The sequence below is a fragment of the Podarcis cretensis genome (assembly GCF_951804945.1).
Source record: "Podarcis cretensis genome assembly, chromosome: 2".
Classification (NCBI taxonomy): Eukaryota; Metazoa; Chordata; class Lepidosauria; order Squamata; family Lacertidae; genus Podarcis; species Podarcis cretensis.
Genome location: NC_137171.1, coordinates 27,072,051 through 27,090,755, shown reverse-complemented (window position 1 = coordinate 27,090,755; position 18,705 = coordinate 27,072,051). Strand labels below are relative to the sequence as shown.

At 43.4% G+C, this 18,705-nt stretch overlaps 1 protein-coding gene across 2 annotated transcripts; it reads right to left on the bottom strand.

Moving 5' to 3' along the window:
* Positions 1 to 316: 316 nt before the first annotated feature.
* On the bottom strand, positions 317 to 17,755 carry COG1 (component of oligomeric golgi complex 1). Of its 2 annotated transcripts, XM_079965383.1 has the most exons (15): positions 17,393 to 17,755; positions 15,533 to 15,777; positions 12,959 to 13,140; positions 10,742 to 10,912; positions 10,486 to 10,642; positions 9,062 to 9,272; positions 7,608 to 8,396; positions 6,556 to 6,702; positions 5,659 to 5,820; positions 3,641 to 3,768; positions 2,570 to 2,678; positions 1,835 to 1,944; positions 1,666 to 1,744; positions 1,291 to 1,331; positions 317 to 478 (listed from the first exon to the last, which is right to left on the bottom strand). In XM_079965383.1, the coding sequence occupies exons 1-15, from the start codon at positions 17,738 to 17,740 to the stop codon at positions 457 to 459; spliced, it is 2,901 nt and encodes a 966-aa protein (XP_079821509.1). In that variant the 5' UTR covers positions 17,741 to 17,755; the 3' UTR covers positions 317 to 456. The 2 variants fall into 2 exon arrangements, with proteins under 2 accessions (XP_079821509.1, XP_079821508.1); XM_079965382.1 differs by lacking the exon at positions 1,291 to 1,331.
* Positions 17,756 to 18,705: the final 950 nt, after the last annotated feature.

The window sequence follows — 18,705 nt, the reverse complement described above, 5'->3', positions numbered from 1 at the left end:
TGAATGTTCATGTGCATTAAGGTTATTTGAAAATACTGCTAGTAAGGTTTCTCAGTGTAAATGTACTAAGTGGAAGACGGCTTTACTCAAGTACAAACAGGAGTGTGAACTTTTGTTTTCTTACTGTACTCAAAACCAATAGTAACCATTTCATTGCTTATGTCTCTTAATACCTAACAGCTATAAAATAGATGTTTTCTGTTAATAGCTTCAAGTTACCTAAGCAAGGGTCCAGTCTCTTTGGCAGCAAGTACCAAAACTTAAATTCCACTCCCTTAAGTTATGCTGAAGTAGATGCTTTTTACAATGCCAAAAGTACAATCATTCACATTTTATTGAATCATTTGGTCATGCTAGAGAGCCAGCCAAGTTTAAATAAAGATGGTGCTGCTGTGTCCTCCTCCTCAGCTGCAAGCTGCCTGAACAGGGAGCCAGGGCGGAACGTCTCTTCTGCTCTTAGAAGGGTAGCAGCTGGGATCTGTTAAATTAGCAAAAGAAAGTCAGTAACCTCCTAGGCTTTCTTCTTTTTAAGCTGGCTTGCATTCAGAGCAGGCTCATTAGTAGCTATATAAAACCAGACCGGGGTGGGGGTGGGGGTTAATATGTGCAGTTCTCTGTGTAGCAGAGAGAACTGTAGAAACAATCATCCTTGCCTTGAAGCCTTTTGGCGTGTTCAGGAAATTTTACACTTCCCTTGTAGGCTTTTGAGACACAGAAACACAGTCTGCTGCTCAAAGTGCCTCCTACTCCCAGCTTCACTTACGGCAACCATCAATAACTTCCTAGGTAAGCGGGCAGACATGTTAAGTCCATTTTCTTACCTACAGTAGTAGCTTTCCCTTATTTTGAAAGGCTTACTCTATTACTACAGGGAAGGAGCATCATAATGGCAAGCAGAAAGGGAGGCAGTTTTGCTTATGTAGTAGTGTCTTACATTACCAGTCGGTTCATTTTAGTCTAAAATTAGGTTCATTAAAATGTATGTGCAACATATGTCCAAACATAACCCTGCCATAGCAACAGGTTCTTCTGATACTTAACATGTGAATTTCTTTACATACTGAGAACTTCAGACCTCTTTGTCCACCCTTCCCTGCAGCACCTTCTAGGGTGTAGTTGCATGGCAATACAGAAGGAAACCCATGCCAGCTGCTAGTATGCATTCAATTTCTCATATGTAAACTTGGTAAGTTTGACAGCAGCTATCAAGTTCTATGGCTACATAAGCAAGCCTTAGCACAGAAGCCTACAAAGGAGAGGAAGCCACTCAATTCACACATGCATTAATACCCCAGCAAGATTTCTTCAGGGGTTACTTGGTCAGCATCATACTAGAATGAAGGGTACAAGACAGTTAGATTAATCACTCCTTTAACATACCTTATTATTATTAGAGATAAGCTGTCAATATACGCTAATGTTGCTATTGACTCCTATACACAATTTGACAAAGTATTTAACTAATTCATCTTCAAACCTAGAAAAGTATATGCTACTCCTGAAGTGTCCAAAGGAAATTGTGGCATGAGTTTCTGATTTATTTTTTTAAAAAAACCCAACAACAGCACCCTGGCTCCCTAGGAAAATATTAGCATTAACATTACCAGTGCAACTAAACAGTTGGCAAGAGTGGAGAAAACCATAAGCTAGAATAAAGGAACAAACCTGAGCCTTCTGTTCAGTGTTTCTCATAGCTGATTTAGTCTTGCGTGAGCTTGACATGCTGAGTGGCAACAGCCCAAATCTGAAAAAAAGAAAAAAGTGGTAAGATATTTTGCACCCCCACGTGCTTTGTTTCACGGACTTCCTATTGCCTATAGCGTGAGTCACTTACCTGATTTGACTAGATGCTAGAGGTAGGATGTTATGTAATTCTTGAGAAGTTAAATTACTGCTTCGGCTGGTGTACTGATTCTCTGCCCCTGTTAATAAGCCAAACAGGACCTAGAGGAGCACAGAAAAAGGTAATTGCTTGGTTGTGGCGGCAGTACAGTGGTACCTTGGATTACAGACACTTCAGGTTACAGACTCCGCTAACCCAGAAATAGTACCTCGGGTTAAGAACTTTGCTTCAGGATGCGAACAGAAATCATGTGGCAGCGGCAACGGGAGGCCCCATTAGCTAAAGTGGTGTCTCGGGTTAAGAACAGTTTCAGGTTAAGAACGGACCTCTGGAACGAATTAAGTTCTTAACCCGAGGTACCACTGTAGATGCAACTGCCAAGTGCTCAGTGAACCAGAAATAGGATTTATTAGATTGGAAAGCAGCAAAGGAAGTACCCTTAAACAAACACAAACAATGCTTTGATTCTGAATGCTGCAAATAATTGAGAACTATTGGACTGCATGATCAAAGTGTACCCTAAAATGTGCTTATACCACTATCCAACTGTATGCATACACAACCCTTTCCCCTTGGTTTTCATTATTGTACTGGTTCGATTGTTGCTAAGGAACAAAGTGCAAAAGACCATTTCTATGTGTACAATTTTACCAAGTAAAGCACCCTATCTTTAAGTACAGTAGCCAAACAAAATTGCAAGAGTTATGTTCTTTTGCCTGAACTTACAGAGGTCCGCTGCACCAGACGATTAAGGTTGCTGTTTAAGTGTGGTGTAAAGACATCCAAGTCGAAGGGATCTATATAACTTTCCAGAAAGTCTATCTCTTTCTCAATCCTGAAACAGAGGGAGTAAAGCTGATATCGGACAGAGATACATTTTTGACAGTCTTGTTGACAGTCAACAAGAAAAGACTGATGTGAAAACAAAAAAAGCAGGCATTCAATCACTTTCCAACCATAGTAATGGAATGATTAACAGGATCCTGTGCTGAGCTATTTAAAAGTCCCTTAATTCAGTGAGAACAGAGTTTAACATTTTTAAAGCTACATTCTGGTTTCCAGTTACAGTTGAACTGATGCCTTACAAGCCAGAGGAATAACTTAAAACGTTCCAAATACATTTTATATAGCAAGATGCCCTGTTTCTAACAAGCTGCCTTAATGTAACCTTTCCTTGAAACTACTGAGACTGGAATCACTGCTGTGCCCCTGCTGATCTCCTGGTGTGTGTACAGATCTGCAAGATTTCTGACAAGGATTTCTGTTAAATGGCTCCTTATTGGTTACAAAACTTTATGCACAGATTACAGATTTCGGGGAGCATCTTGCTACTCATGATTGCTGTTGTGGGACCTCTTCTAGTGCTCCTTCTTTCTGCAAATGGAAAGAGTGAGATACAGGTTTGCTTGGTTTTTCTCCAGCCAGCCTCATCTGCTTGTATCCGTGCCCTAAGCTATGGACTGATCTGCATCCAAGTGTATACTCTACCCGCTTCAGCGTAATTTATTATCAATCAATGAACAGCACTGACTTTTAGTAAGTAGTGGTTACAATCAGAGCTGGTAGGAAAATATTATATTACCTAGATTCAGCTCTGCAAAGGTGAGAGAAAATAGCTGAGATATCTAGGCAAGCAAGTCTGAGCCTACTAGCCCTGCATATAGCCTCACATACACACCGATATATCAGTGCAATGTGCCTAGAGCACAAAGGGTGCAGTAACATTTTGAGGTTTGCAAAGGGAATAAAAAATAAACCCACTGTTGAAAACACTCAACTCTCAACAGAACACTGTACCTGGAATCCTGCTTGTTTCTGCTGCCTTTCATATCTTCACTCTTAGTTGTCAAGACTATATTCAGATACCGAAGATCATACAAGAGTTGCAACGCCCTGTTCTGAGTGATGGGTAACTTCCCTTCTTTCTAGAAACGGGAAGGAAAAATAAGGTTGATTCTTAAGCAAATGTCTAGGCCAGCAGTCCTCACATATATTTAAAGTTTAATCAACAATCACTTTAAGCATCTAGATCATGTCCTGTGCCCAAAATACTAAAGGCAGTCCCCTGATAATCACACTAGTCTGTGAAAATGTTTATTAGGCCCCTGTGAACCTGGATTTTTGTTTTTTTGTTTTAAATCTCATAGCAGAGATAGCCAAAGAATCGCAGCACTTACATACAGAAGGTAGAGCACGGACAGTTGTAGAACATCTCAATTTATTCAGTGTCCCGTATTTTAGAGTTACCTGTAACTGCTTTTGTGCGAGCATGCAAAGTGATCTCACACTGTTACAAACATACAGGTTTCCCCCATGGAATCATACCCTCCCCCACTAAGAACTTCAACTCTATAAGAAAGACCTGCGTAATCTGACCTGCTCCTGTGGTTGCATCATTCAGATGTTTCCCCATACCATGTCATATCATTGCATGGAGAAGGGTCTCCACTCAGGGTGCAATTCAACATGTTATTCTTCAAGTCATTCCCTCTGTGCAAGTATTTCAGCTTGCCAGACAGAACACTACCCCACCCCTCTCCCTGCTTGCGCCTTTGAAGGTTCTCCCACCCCAATCCAATTGCAGGTGGCAGGGGAGCCCTGTTATGTAGGGCTTCTGCTGACATGACTAGTTAGGTGAATAATAATAATAATAATAATACCCACCCATCTGGTTGAGTCCCCCCAGCCACTCTGGGCAGCTCCCAATCAAATGTTAAAAACAGTACAGCATTAAATACTAAAAACTTCCCTAAACAGGGCTGTCTTCAGATGTCTTTTAAAGATAGGATAGCTGCTATAGAATGCTGCCCTATGTTAACCGAGCTGCTCTGAGATTGGCTATCTTCTAGAGAAGAGGTGAAAGCAAGATTAATGCCACAGTCAAACACATACTGTATTTTTCGCTCTATAAGACGCACCAGAGCATGAGACGCACCTAGTTTTTGTAGGAGGAAAACAAGAAAAAAAAAATTCTGAATCCCAGAAGCCAGAACAGCAAGAGGGGTCGCTGCGCAGCGAAAGCAGCAATCCCTCTTGCTGTTCTGGCTTCTGGGATAGCTGCGCAGCCTGATTTCGCTCCATAAGACGCACACACATTTCCCCTTACTTTTTAGGAGGGAAAAAGTGAGTCTTATAGAGCAAAAAATACGGTACATACTTGTAAGTAGCGCCAATTTCAATCACATTTATTCATGGGCAAAGATACTGTCAGGCTTCTAGTATACTTTTTTAGTACTGACCTGGGCGTTCAAGTGCTGCTATGAAAATGTGCAAGGACTAATGGTTTGCTGTAAGCCAGCATTACTGATTCTCAGAGTATGTCCACTGAAATTAACTGACATGACCAATTTAGGCCTATAATTTTTTATTATTTACTTGAACTTAATAGTTTATTGCTACACAAAAAGCTCTCCAAGCAACTTAACAAAACTTTCAGTGGTCTGTTCTGAGTACAACTTGGTTAGCGAAAACCCAGTGCAATTAAAGTCCCAAAAGATACACCCTTCGCTTTTTCAACTAGCGAGATGGTCTGAAGGGACAGAATGTGTCACCCTACAAATGTTGTTGAACCACCACTGGCTACACTGACTGGGGCTGATGGGCACTGAGCTCAGCAACATCTGTGGGCACCACATTGGCTGCTCCTGCGTTAGAACTTTTCCCATGAGTGAGCCTTGCAAAGCGGGAGCCAATCAATAGTTTTGCTCTTGACAATTCACATTTTTCATTTCCTGGGTTTTCGAATACACACTTGGAGCAGGATTATCAAACTAGTCAAACAGTGTGCAGTGGTCCACAGATCCCCAACAACGCACCTTTTCCTGGCTCGCTCCTGACAGTTTTTCATAGCCAGCTAATACTTCAGTCACACATGTCTTCAGTAGTTCTTGCAAGGTGACCTTGGGAAGGGTATGACCTCCAACTCGATTGACTTCTTGGCACAAACTGAAGAGCAGGGACTGGACGCACCATGATGGCTGTGAAGAATACCAGTGGTGGAAACGTTACGTTAAGGACAAGTGTTTGTTTTTTTACTTTGCCAGCTCCATACTCCTTTTGACAGTGACACTTATCCTGAACTGCATAAAGTGGTATTACAAATGTGGCAACTTGTGGCCCTCCAGAAGTTGGACTTCAAATCCCATCAGCCCTTGCCAGCATGCTCAGCGGTCAGGGAAGATGGAAGCTATAGTCTTAACAGCTTCTGGAAGACCACAGGTTACCCCCTCTTGCTATAAATCAACCCCTCAACAGGTTAAGTCTACATATGAACCTTCTAAACTGTGTCATCAAAATCTATACATTTCTAAGACTCAATAACACAAGTTGGTACTAAATGTGCCTTCTTAGTATGAATGAATATCACTTATTTTGACAGGAACAAGAGGAAAGAAGTGGGGCTTCTATGCTTCCAGTCCACCTGAAACTGCAGGCAGGTGCTGGATGCTAATGACTGTCATTCCTGTTCTCTAGAGGTATGATCAGGGGGGAAAAGAAAATCAAACCAAGTGGCTATCAGAACCCCACTGCACTTTTGTAACATTCCACAATCTTCTCAGAAAAGGCACTGAGGAGATTTGGGCTTCAGTCTCAGCTCAGCTCTACTGCTGGGTTATTGAGCACATTTGAATATCAGTTCCCCTTTCCCATATGTAAACTGAGAACACTGTACAGACAAACCGTTGGTGTGCATCTTACTGCTTTCCACCCACCTGCACAGGGAGCCGTATCTTGGACTTTACACTGCTTCCAGTCTCAGTCTCTTCTTCAATTTCAATCTCTTCCCAGTTGGTGGCTGTTGCCAGAATGGATCCAGCTTGACCCTTTAACAATGACTGTGTGAACCCCTGAACCAGGACCTAGTATAAAATACAAATAACGGCAGCAGGAGAATGTCAGAACCAATCTTTTTATACCCAAGTGAGATTTGGGGCCCATAGGTTGTCAGCATGCAACTATCACAGCATCATTTTTCACATATGAAATTTCTGAAAACTGCCATTTGGCATTCTGGCACCAAAAGTGTCCTACCAAATTCCATTCCTTCATTTCAAATCCTTTATTTTATTTTAGTACTATTTCTACCAAAAATTAATTATTCTGTGAAGCAATTTGTTTGGCCTAACGTGTTGAGAGGCAGACACAGATATGGAGGGAAGCATGGGAAAAATAGGCATAATCAGCCTGGATTTTAGCAAAATCCTGCTTTGCTATCTGAGCTAAATGTCGTGTCACAGCTCTGGTGAGGAAACATGGAAAAGCCAAGGATCTTCATTGCATTCTAGTAGGATTCAAGACATTTCTGCACACAAGAGAATACTGCTCAGACATTTCCCTGCCTTTTTACAATCTGTTGCAGATTTCAAACATCTAATAACAGGGTCCACACAAACCAGGGGTCAGCAAGGTTTACCTTGCCTGGGCTGTATCGGACCCGCGGAGATCTCTCTGTGAGCCGGATCGCGCGCATTCCTGCGATTTCCGGCTCCTGCGCAGACATGATTTCCAAACCACTGAAGCAAGTCACGGCACCAGTTTAGTGCAGTGCCCTGGGACTCACCGAGCAGGCAGCTCGGTTCTGGGGCAGCTCGTGGGCCAGTTAAATGGCCTCTGTGGGCTGCTTCCGGCCTATGGGCCGCACATTGCTGACCCCTGCCACAACCAAACAGCAGTTCTTATGGTAAGGTAGGAGGCACTGGATGCAGTAAAAAAAACAAACCAAAGAGGAAAGGGATATTCCACCACCTTCAAGACAGAAACTCACTTTAGCAACAGCTGTGCTCCAAATCCGATAGGCAGACAGGCTATGCTGCAGCAGCCGTTCTTTTAATTCTTGCCACTTAGCCTTTATGGGATTCACCTCTTGAGTTTTCCCTTTCCCAACCTTTTTCAAAGGCCAAGCCTCCCTCAGAACATTTTCTGTGTAACCTGATTTACCCAGAATGCACTGTTTCAAATGCGGGCATAACTCCCCCAACGATCGGCAGAGCCGTGCCATGAAGAGAACAGTGTTGATTTTGGGGTTGTGCAAAGCGTCTGCACATCCTTGAAGTACATCCTGAGCCTGATGCAGCTCTTCCCTAACACAACCCAGCACATAATCCACACAGCCGATGCAGTGGCTGCGCAGCAGTTCTTCTACTGTGCCTGCATCAGCAAACCTGTCAAAGGCAGAGTTCCTGGGTTGCACACGCAGAGCATCCTTAGGCAGAGAGGAGTCAGAGGGCAAGTAGGACAGAAGGTCCTCCAACTTGGCCTTCAGCTTGGAATCCAGAGCGCTGCAGAAGCTTTGAACTCGTGGGCTGTGGGCCTGGGCCTTCATGGATAACCCACTCTTGGTGAACTGACTGCGGTTCGCCACACTGATCCAGGCTGCATCGGGTGGCAAGTCATTTGGATTCTCTGACCATAAGAAAGAGGCCATGTTATGTTCAAATAGCATATTTTTGTTGTGGGAAGATGCATCAACCTTAGCTTCAAGCTCCTGTACAGACACAACAAGGAGCTCCTTGGAGCTGCTGGAGATGTCATCAAATCCTTCCTTTGTCAGCGTCTGGAAGAGAAAAACTCATTACACAGAGACAAAAGCTGGTACATCACCACAGACAAAACCAGAAGCATGGGAATGCTTTTAAGATATGGCAGGAAACAGCAGGGTGTACATAAACTCCAACATTCAGGTTTTGAGGAATGTCCTTGGGATCTGCCCCCCCTTTAACCCCAAGGTTCTTCCCAAAGTTCCACTCAAAATTGATGTCAAAGGAATCAATACACAGTTAGACCAAGTTGGAAAAGTGGTAAGCATAAAAAGTATATTGCTACCAAATATGCAGTCAAATGGGTTTCCAATCTCTAGAAAGTAAACAGGAAGATGTATCCAGGTATAAAGAATACATATACAGTATTATAATTATATATAATTATTATAAGAATAATTTATCCAGCGTGGGTTAGGAGGAAACAAGAGCTTGTGGATGCTTCAATATTTTGCTACAAATGATAAGAATCAGATGATAGTTCTACTCTGAACAAAGTTCCCTTTACACATAAAGAGAACCAGAGTGGAAATTTCCTAATACATCAAAAACATCTCTGAACTAGTCCTACACAGGAGTAGCTATTGTCCAAAACCAAAAAGCTCAATTTCCATGGCAAATAATATTTTGGCTTAGTTTGTTAACCTTTAAGCTACCTAGCCCAACTCTGACAATATATTACCTGTAATCTGTCCAAGAAAAGCTGTTGTAACAAATCTTCCCAAAAAAAGATGGGTTTGTCAAGGAGCCGGTGACATACTGTCTCCCAGTTCTGACTCATGGACTCACTGGTGAGCAGTTCCCACACAGCATCACGGATTCCAGCCAGACCTTTAAGGCTCTTCACATAAACCAGTAAGTTTGTGATCCCAGATCTGATGTCATCATTGCACCTGAAAGAAATGCTAGGAGATGAGTCACTGCCTAAAGGACTCCCTTGGGAGTTACTTTTCCCTGCACAATAATTGCAGAGCCACTACTTCTTCCTGCATAGTAATTAAAAACTGCATTGAAAAATACTCATCTGCTTACGTTAATTGTGGCCTTTACTGAATCAGGTACAAGAAGGGTCAAACAAGCGTAACTAGGAGCCAATGTGATGGCAAAGGGTAAAGATAAACTCACACTCTCCCTGAACTAAGGATGATGGGTAGGTGAAGTGTCACAATCTTGTAAATACAGATGAAATTATGAAGAACTCAAAATAGGCACTCATCTTTCACTAGTGTTTTAACACAGCAGTGTTCTCAGGAAGAGAGTTCAAATATATTGAGCCTCCACTTGTGTGGTGACTGGAGCATAAAATTGATCATGACAAAGAGAATAAATAGAGTTCAAATGTCCACCTTGCAGTGACAGAAAACTAAAGCACAATATTTGGTTGGTAGGGTGGAGCAACTAAAATGACTTTCCATTGCTGCACCTTACCCAGAACTGAAATGGGGCAGGACAAAAACAAAGTTGGGACTGTGCAGGTGCACTGACGGGAATGCCGGACTGGCTTCACCTGTAAACCTGTGGACCCCAATCTGACCAAGGTAAGGTACAATGATGCTGAGAAGGCAGCACTACCTGGCTAGTTAGGGCTGTCAGATGGACCAGAATTATCCCAGAGTGAACCCAGAGGCAGCAGGAAGCAAATGAGACCAGCAGAAGGCCATATTCCACAATAGTTAGGGTGCTACGAAATATCTAGGTACACTTTTGAAAGCTGCATCTTTTTCTTAATTTGTTCAATCTATGAAATTCAGGTAATCAGTACCAACCACCGGTGCTTTTTTCTGGGGGGATGCAGGGGTATGCATACCCCTAAACATTTTGTGAATCTAATGGGAGAAGAAACTGAAAATTTTAATTTTTTTAGTTTCTTCTGTAGCACGGTGAATCATCAGTTCCGCTGCTACCCCCGATGGCGACCTCATTTCCTGCCACAGTGTTTCCTGAGTCTCAGACGGAATGAGAGTACCCCTAAACATTTTTTTAGGAAAAAAGCACTGCCAACCACAATGATTTTCACACAACCAGAGTTTTACCCAAGTCTACAATGGACCAGGCAATGTGCTTTTCAATTGGATCACGATGGCAAAGCTAGTTCCTCAGACTCACATATTGATCCATTTCTGAAGTGTATCTCTAAGGTAATCCTGGCTAATAGGATGTGCCAGAGTTCTGAGTGTTGGCTGGAATTCTGCGATGGAAGATGGCAAATATTTGAATGAGCTGCTCAGCTTGGTTTCTTCCTTCAAAGCTGTGATGCCCTTACCTAGGGGAGAAGAGAGGTCAGGCTACTGAGGATTAAACTAGGCCTTGACCAACGATAACATGGTAATTTTGCATAGTCCCTACCAGTTTTGCTGCTCACCTGCTGGATGCTGGCTTGTGATGGTCTCCAGGGTTGAGAAGAGCAAGCCACAGGGAAGAGATGGGTCTGAAGGCATTCCCTCTGGCAGGGAATAGAAGAGGGCATGTGCTTGATACAGGGTTGTGGCTAGCAGCTCCACCAAGGAACAAACTTGCGCTTTAATGCCAGCATCTGGTTAAAAAAAAAGCCAGTGAATAATAGCAGCCATTTTGCAAGGTAGAAGTATTGTGCTCATAGACAGACGCTTTCTTCTGCATTGCAATTGCTGCCCTGGGTTGCAAAGAAAAAAAGGATCATTTGATGGTTAACATATTTCCATATCCTCAAAATTCAACTGGGGGGGGGGGAGGAGAAACAGCAGTTTTAAAATGTTATCCAAACAACAACCACAATTTAAGAAGGATGTTGACAAGCTAGAACATGTGCAGAAGATGGCAACCAAGATGATCAAGGGTTTGGAAACTAATCCTTATGAGGAGCGCTTGAAGCAGCTGGGTATGTTTAGCCTGGAAAAGAGGAGACTAAGAGGAGATATGATAGCCATTTTCAAATATCTTAAGGACTGTGACATAGAAGAGGGAGCATGCTTGTTTTCTCCTGGAGGGCAGGACTCGAGGCAATGGCTTCAAGTGACAAGAAAGTAGATTTAAGACTAAACAAGTGAAAAAAACCTTCTGAAAGTAAGAGCTGTTCGGCAGTGGAGCAGACTCCCATGAGAGGTAGTCAACTCTCCTTCCTTGGAGGTTTTTTAGCAGTGATTGGATGGCCATCAGTCATGGATGCTTTAGCTGAGATTCCTGCATTGCAGGGAGTTGGACTAGATGACCCTTGTGTCCCTTCCAACTCTTAAGATTCTAACTTTAACAATTCTCCCCCCCAAAACTCAATTTATCTCTAATACAAACTTAGGTGTTCCTGCAGGCAATAGAATTAAGTGGACACCAGTACTCAATCTAGCGCTGACTCACCTTCATGCAGATGACTTAAGGACTAATCATACTGCTATTATCTCAGCTACCTCTGCTGCTGAGGCTATGAATTTATTTAAGATTTTGACTGAAAGGTTGCAAGACCTAGTGGCTCAAGAAGATTGATCAGATCTTCCAGCTGGTTCGACAAAGAGTGCAAGCAGGCTAAAAGCCAGCTGAAGAGAGATTACCATAAATATAGGAACTCTAATTTACCCCTCTTAATTAATGAATATGTCACCCTCAGACAGAAGTATAAACTGCTGCTAAGATGGAAAAAAACAGGAAGTAGAAAAACACGCTTGGCATATCTTAATAAAGGCCCCTCACGATAAGGACATCTGCCTCTTCTGGCATACAATATCAGGCCTGCTGGAGAATACTTGTAATGTTCCAGTGTGTACTATCAGATGCAATATTATCACTCTATAATGGGCAGGATGATGAGGTCAACCAAAAACCAGAATCTTTGGAAAACTTACCAGACTGGCCTCCAGTATCTATGACTGAGGCCAAGAACCTTAATTTCACAGTTTAAAAATAATAAAGCACCAGGCATAGAATATTTGCCCCCAGAACTGCTGAAATCTAACATCGACTGGTGGGCCTCCCTGCTGGCAGTAATATTTTCACTTATTGATTCATCTGGGTTATTTCCTGAAGTTTGGGCCACAGTGGTAGTCATCCCTACATTCAAAAAAGGCCTTACATCCGATCCGGCTAGTTAATAGACCCTTCTAGTTATTACTTCTACTTTAGGATTAGAAATACATGAATATTGCTGTGAAATAATCCCAAAACTACAGCAGTCTCAAGTGAACTACTGTTAGTGACTTCTCCAAAGACAAGGCAGATATATAGCCATTACTTTATTAATGGGGTGGGGAAACATTGACATCTCTGAAACCAATAAACATTTATTCAGTGTAGGAATAAGTCTGCTTAGTGTCCATCTGATGGAAGAAACAAAGGTTCAGACCAGGGAAGTGGCCTGAGATGGTACAGTGATACCTCTGGATACGATTTTAATTCATTCTGGGGGTCCGTGCGCACCCCAAAACATTCGTAACCAGAAGTGCCTGTTCTGCACAGGTGCATGTGGCGGTAGCCTGCTTCTGCACAGGCGTCAAAAGCCTTCCCATTATTTCTGGGTTTGCCGCATGCGTATCCTGTAGGATACGCAACAAGGGCAGTACGTAACCCGAGGTTACTGTACACTGATTTAGATGAAAATTTCACTTGCACTCACCATGATGGGGCTGATCCAGAAGCTGCTGAATTGCAGATTTCCTGGCCAGCAGGAAGTCAGCAAGAGCCTGGCGTGGAGAACTCCCCTCAAGAAGCATGGCTGAACACAATGCCTCTGCTACGGCTTGGTCCAAAACGGTCTGGCATTTCAGTAGCAACTTGCTCTCATGTAGGATTGTTGACCTAATTGGTAGACAAAGGAGGCACCGTCAAGAGGTGTGCTGTGCAACACTCAATGAAGAAATGCAAAGTTCAAAACAAGAATCAGTGGTGGGAAATGATAGCTTAGAGCTGCATAACGTCATAAAGAAAGTGGTAGCTATTTTACTTCTCTTGCCTAACTGAAGGGAGCTTTGGGTGAATAATAACTCGGATCTATGTTAATAGACTAAAAAGTGATATTAAAGCTATTATGCTGTGGATGCAAACCCCTTTCATCAGCGTGGCTAGGACCAATTCCAGTTTGCTCCTCTCTTCCTAGAATTGCCTTCAGCAGCAGCCATTCCAATTGGCCACATATTAAAAAAGGGCAAGTTAGTAAAAGCGTCATACACCATCAGCTCAGCTGGTCCCTCTTCCCCAAACTGTTTCCTGCAGTGACCATGCTGCCTGGTAATTATGTAACTCCTTTATGTACAGTATGAAAGAGATGGCACTCAACTGCACAATCCTGTTCAGAAGTAAGTCCCACTTAATTCTTGGAGCTTACTCAAAGGCAAATGGGTACAGAACTGCAGCAGGTATATGCTTATATTCCTTTTCACTCTATTTTTTATTTTCTTTTTTAAAATATGTCTGTTAGATTTTTTTAAACCATCACTATACAGTGGTGCCCCGCAAGACGAATGCCTCGCAAGACGAAAAACCCGCTAGACGAAAGGGTTTTCCGTTTTGGAGGTGCTTTGCAAAACGAATTTCCTATGGGCTTGCTTCGCAAGACGAAAATGTCTTGCGAGTTCCTGCGGGTTTTTTTCCCTTTCTCCCCCCTTTTTCTAAGCCACTAAGCCGCTTATCAGCTTATCCGCTAAGCTGATAAGCTACTAAAAGCCGCTAATAGCGCTAATCCGCTAAGCCGTCAATGGGCTTGCTTCGCAAGACGAAAAAACCGCTAGACAAAGAGAATCGCAGAACGGATTCTTTTCGTCTTGCGAGGCACCACTGTATCCAACATTTTTAGTGCTTTGGCAAGAAAGTGGCATATATGGAGTACGCATTTCAGAAAGCCAACAGCAATAATGGTCAGAGATAGACCTAAATATAATGTACAGTCCCAAAGGTTCCTGATCTTCTTCCTTCTCCCAAAAGTATTAGATAAAAAAAAACCCTAAACAAAGAACACCAATCTAGATGGACAACCAAATCTAACACAGCATACTAATTTTAGGCTTATCATCAATCCTCCGAGGGAACGCATTACAACCAGCAGAATGACCAGAAGCAAGTGTCTAGAGTGGATGCAATCCATTTAGAAGATTGTGTGTGTATGTGGTGTGTGTGTGTGTGTGTGTGTGTGTGTGTGTGTGTGTATATAAAGTAAGCAATCAATATTCATGTGAAATGTCCAACTCAAACATCAGGGAAGTTTTAATAAATGGCTCTGGTGCAACCAAAACAAACTTCTCCCAGATTCTACAGTAATTTGCATGCATAACATAATCCAAAAGCTAGGGCTAAGCAATACATAGCTCCAGATAGTCTCCGCAATTGAGTCAATCATATTTTCGACTTAGCCATAAGGCAGAGGAGCTGTTGCAGAAAGTGACTGCAGCTGCAGCTTCTAAACCAGAAATGTGTATGTACCCATTTACTCACACACCTGCTTCTGTTGCAATGTCAGAACTTTTGGCAGCACTCAGGAGCCTATCCAATCACCAACACACACTTGGTTCAGTTTTCCATAAGGAAAGCAAGATAGAACTGAACACATCCAAGAGACTAATTTTTCAGGAGCAACTCAGGAAACAATTTGAATATTGTTTGTTTAATTTTCTGAACTCTCTACTTCCTTGTAGAGGTTCAACAGCCAAGCTATGCAGCTTAAGCATACACTCACCTTAAGCATACACTCATTGCCGCTGGGTTTTAAAGTTTTAAGAACTGCACCCATTATTGCTTGTCATAAATCCTTCACAACAATGGGTGGTAGAAATCAAATAGTAGAGATTCTCAGAATATTATGGAAACTGACAGATTTGCAGTTAAAATACCTTATTCTGTGCTTAGTGACAAAACTGCAGGACTATAGTTCTCTAAACTACTTAGCAGCATCTTTTGTGTCTCTGATACCATTTCTAAGTCCAAGTTCTTGGGAGAGGAAGGCCTACTGTTCAAAATAAGCCTTTTTAAATTAATATTAACATTTTTATCTCACTTTGCACAAAGGCACGCAAAGCAGCTAACAAACCCCAACAGCATTTGCGGTAACATTTCACAGCAACTAAAACATTCTAGTTGCTTTCGAGGGCAGTCCTGTAGTTAAGTGTGTTACTGTAATCCAATCATGATGCAGCTCATGCATCACAGCAACAAGATGAGCAAAGCTAGAAGAAGAAGAAGAAATTGGCTGGCTACTTACCGGAAATGGCTAGCTGCAGCTACTTGTCGTGCAAGGATAGGAAAACGTGCCAGAATTGGGCTGTAGCTGGTGCCAGAAGAATCCAGCTGCAGGAGGCGCTGGAGGTGGCAGCATAGCAGGTACAACTGGGTGGCATATAAGTACTGAGAGGATTCCATAGCACTCCAGATTTTCTCAGGAATCTGCAGTAGTAGTTGGATCTGTGCTGCCAAACAGTAGAACTTCTCCTGTGACTGGCGTACTGCCTAGGTAGGGAAAAATATGTGCACCCTATGAAATAAATTGATGCACATACAGAAACTACTGGCGCATGGATTGAAAGCGTTTTGAAAAAGAGGAGATGTTGCTAGCATATATTCAGAATTATAGTTCATATAACTATATGCCACAGGGTTTGTTATATTAAGTGCACAGTTTACCCATGTTTACTAACTCAAAAAGGACAAAAGATTCCCGCAGGAGCTGTACTAGTAGATAAGCAACATGGGTAGCTAGCTACTTATAAGAAAGTTTATAATACGATCATGGAGGTTAAGGCATAAGTTAACATAACACATATCAGTTCTCTTTGCTACAGGGGCAAAAGTAGGCTTTATTTCACCGGGAACAAAGACCCAGTTTGGCACACAAACGCCACATATTTGCAAATGCACAAACAGGCTGGAAGCCTCAATGGTGCCCTTCTGGAGGCTTCACCTAGGGCAAAAAACCCAGCTAGTTCCCACCTCTGTTTTGCTTTATTGGCTCTGCTTTGCTTTATTAATCTTTTTACTTTGGAACGCTTACCCAGGAGCTCACCCATCAAAACACTGATCAGACTAACTCACTTTTCAAGTTTTAAATGATGTAACAGCTTCGCATTACCCAGATCATTTTCTGAATGATTCCAGTTCTATTTTCCTAGAAAAAAAGGTGCCAGAACTCACCATGAAGACCTCCCTTGTTCTCTTAAGAATGGCAATGGCGCCCACCTGAGAGGTGACAGAACTGAGTTCCGGCTGAAAAATAAAGCTCTGCCAGAACCTGTAGTGCGCTTACGGCTTCTCCTGCTTCCTCATACATTTTGATGGGTAGAATGTCTCTAACTAGCAAAGTTAACTGTTAATTAACCCGGGGGGGGGGGGGGGGGAGAGACAAAGGAAACCCCAAGCAGACACAAGTTTGGGAAACACTGCTTTAAACAATGTAACAGCTTCACATTGCCCCAGATAATTTCCTGAACCGCCTACAATGCACTTACACCTTCTCCTGCTTCCTCAATAGGGTAGGAAGCTTCTAATGAACAAAGGCGATTGTTAATTAATTGGGGGAAATCTAGTGCTTCTCAAACCTGAGTCCCCAGCAGTTGTTGAGACTGCAACTCCCATCCTCCCTAGCCAGCAGGTCAGGGGTAGTAGGAGTTGTAGTCCAAAAACAGCAGGGTGTAGCCATGTCCTCCTTGTGGGGTGTTTATGTGTGTATATATGCATATATGTGTGTGTGCGCGCGTGTATATACACACACACAAACACATATAAACACACACACCCGTGATATATATATATATATATATAACCGTGACACCCCCATTCAACAACTTTGGTGTATCCCCTTTATAAAAACAAAAAAGCTCAGCAACTTTGCCTGCAAACACCCCCCCCACCACCCCGAACCAAAAAATAAATAAATCCATGAGATTGGGTAGCACTGTATTAAACGACGTAATGGCTTCCCAATCACCTCAGACCATTTCCTGAACCTGTGATGCACTTACGGGAGTTGTAGTCCACCCACAGCAGCTGGCGGGAGCCAGGTTTAAGACCCCCCCCCCACACACACACACGCGCCCTCCCCCCACCGCGCCCCTCAGCAAGTCCCCACCTCAACCGCCGGCCTCCGCGCGGCGGGCTGACCGTTATGAGGGGCGCCGCCCCCTCGGGCGCGTCCCTTGGCCCGCCGCTGCTGCAGCCCCCGCACGGCCTCCACGAGGTGCTCGGCGCTGAGCCGCATCTCGGCAATGGTGTCGGCCGCCTCGATGAGGTCCCGGTAGCGCTCGCCGACCATCTGCCGGAGCTCCTCCCGTTTGCCCTCGATGCCCGCGCGGACCTGCCGCTCCACGGCCCTCAGCTCCGCCACCGCGTGCGCCTCGAAGAGCGACTCGGCCGCCCCCGGGCCGCCCCGCTTCAGGGCGTCCAGCGCCGCCGCCTCGGCAGACGCCGTCGCCGCCATCGCCGTCGTCCCGCCGCCGCCGCCGCCTCTCCCTCAACCGGAACGGGCCGCGTCGCCTCCCGCCTCCCACCTCTGACGTGTCAACGTTCGCCATCTTTGACAGGGGCAAGGGCGCTTCTCGGCCCGGAAGGGCAGGCGAGATTTCCACTAGTTCAGCCTCGCGGGCGCCATCTTTGTGTAGGGCAGAGTCGTTGTCTCTCGGCTCTTAAAGGGAACCGAGCGTCTTCCGAAGTCAATATTATTTCGTCTGTAGATGAAACTGTAGACGAGGCACAGATAAAAATCTGCAAAACAAGATATAGATATATTTTAAAAATAAAAATTTATTTCATAAATGTTTAAAAAAAAATCCTAAAATTTATGCACCACTTAAAAGGACCCCAAAGCGGTTTACAGAAAAGATAAAGCAGTGAAATCAAGAAAGAGTCACAACCATGCTTTAAAACATACAATAAGGTAAAATACTAAAACAAATCGAGTCACCTTTCTAAGCATCTAGGTAAGGCCTGTCTAAACAGGAATGTTTTAGTAGTGTTTAGCTTTGTCTTGTATCTGAAGACAATAAACACTTTGTTACTTAGAACTGTGTGGGAGAGGTTTGCCTTAATTGGAGAAGAAACATTTTCTGCTGGGAGCAGGAAACCTCTGAAGACTTTTCCAGGGCTCTTTATACTCTGCTGATGCATCAATGCACTACCTGAGGTGACTTATGGACTCACTGTTAAGTTAGTGTTCATGGAAGACAATCATACTCCTATACAAGCGATTGCCAAAGAAGAAGAGAAAAATGAACTACCAGCCGACTTCTACAAGGACCCAGCAGTGACATAGCATGCAAAGAGCCCATTAAATACTGACAAGTTGCAATGGAAGCAGGATAGCTAGAACCCTGAACACAAGCATTCCATGCTTCAACCTTTTGTTGCAGTTTCCACTTGTAACCTAAATTGACCAGACCAGAGGTT

Bases quoted from the DNA above. Each gene is read 5' to 3' on its own strand.
- COG1 (XM_079965382.1), bottom strand. From the start codon at position 17,740: ATGGCGGCGACGGCGTCTGCCGAGGCGGCGGCGCTGGACGCCCTGAAG. The intron at 13,141-15,532 runs GTAAGTAGCCAG...TCTACCAATTAG, and splicing joins GCTGCAGCTAGCCATTTCCG to GTCAACAATCCTACATGAGA. The intron at 10,643-10,741 runs GTGAGCAGCAAA...CTTCTCCCCTAG, and splicing joins CACAAGCCAGCATCCAGCAG to GTAAGGGCATCACAGCTTTG.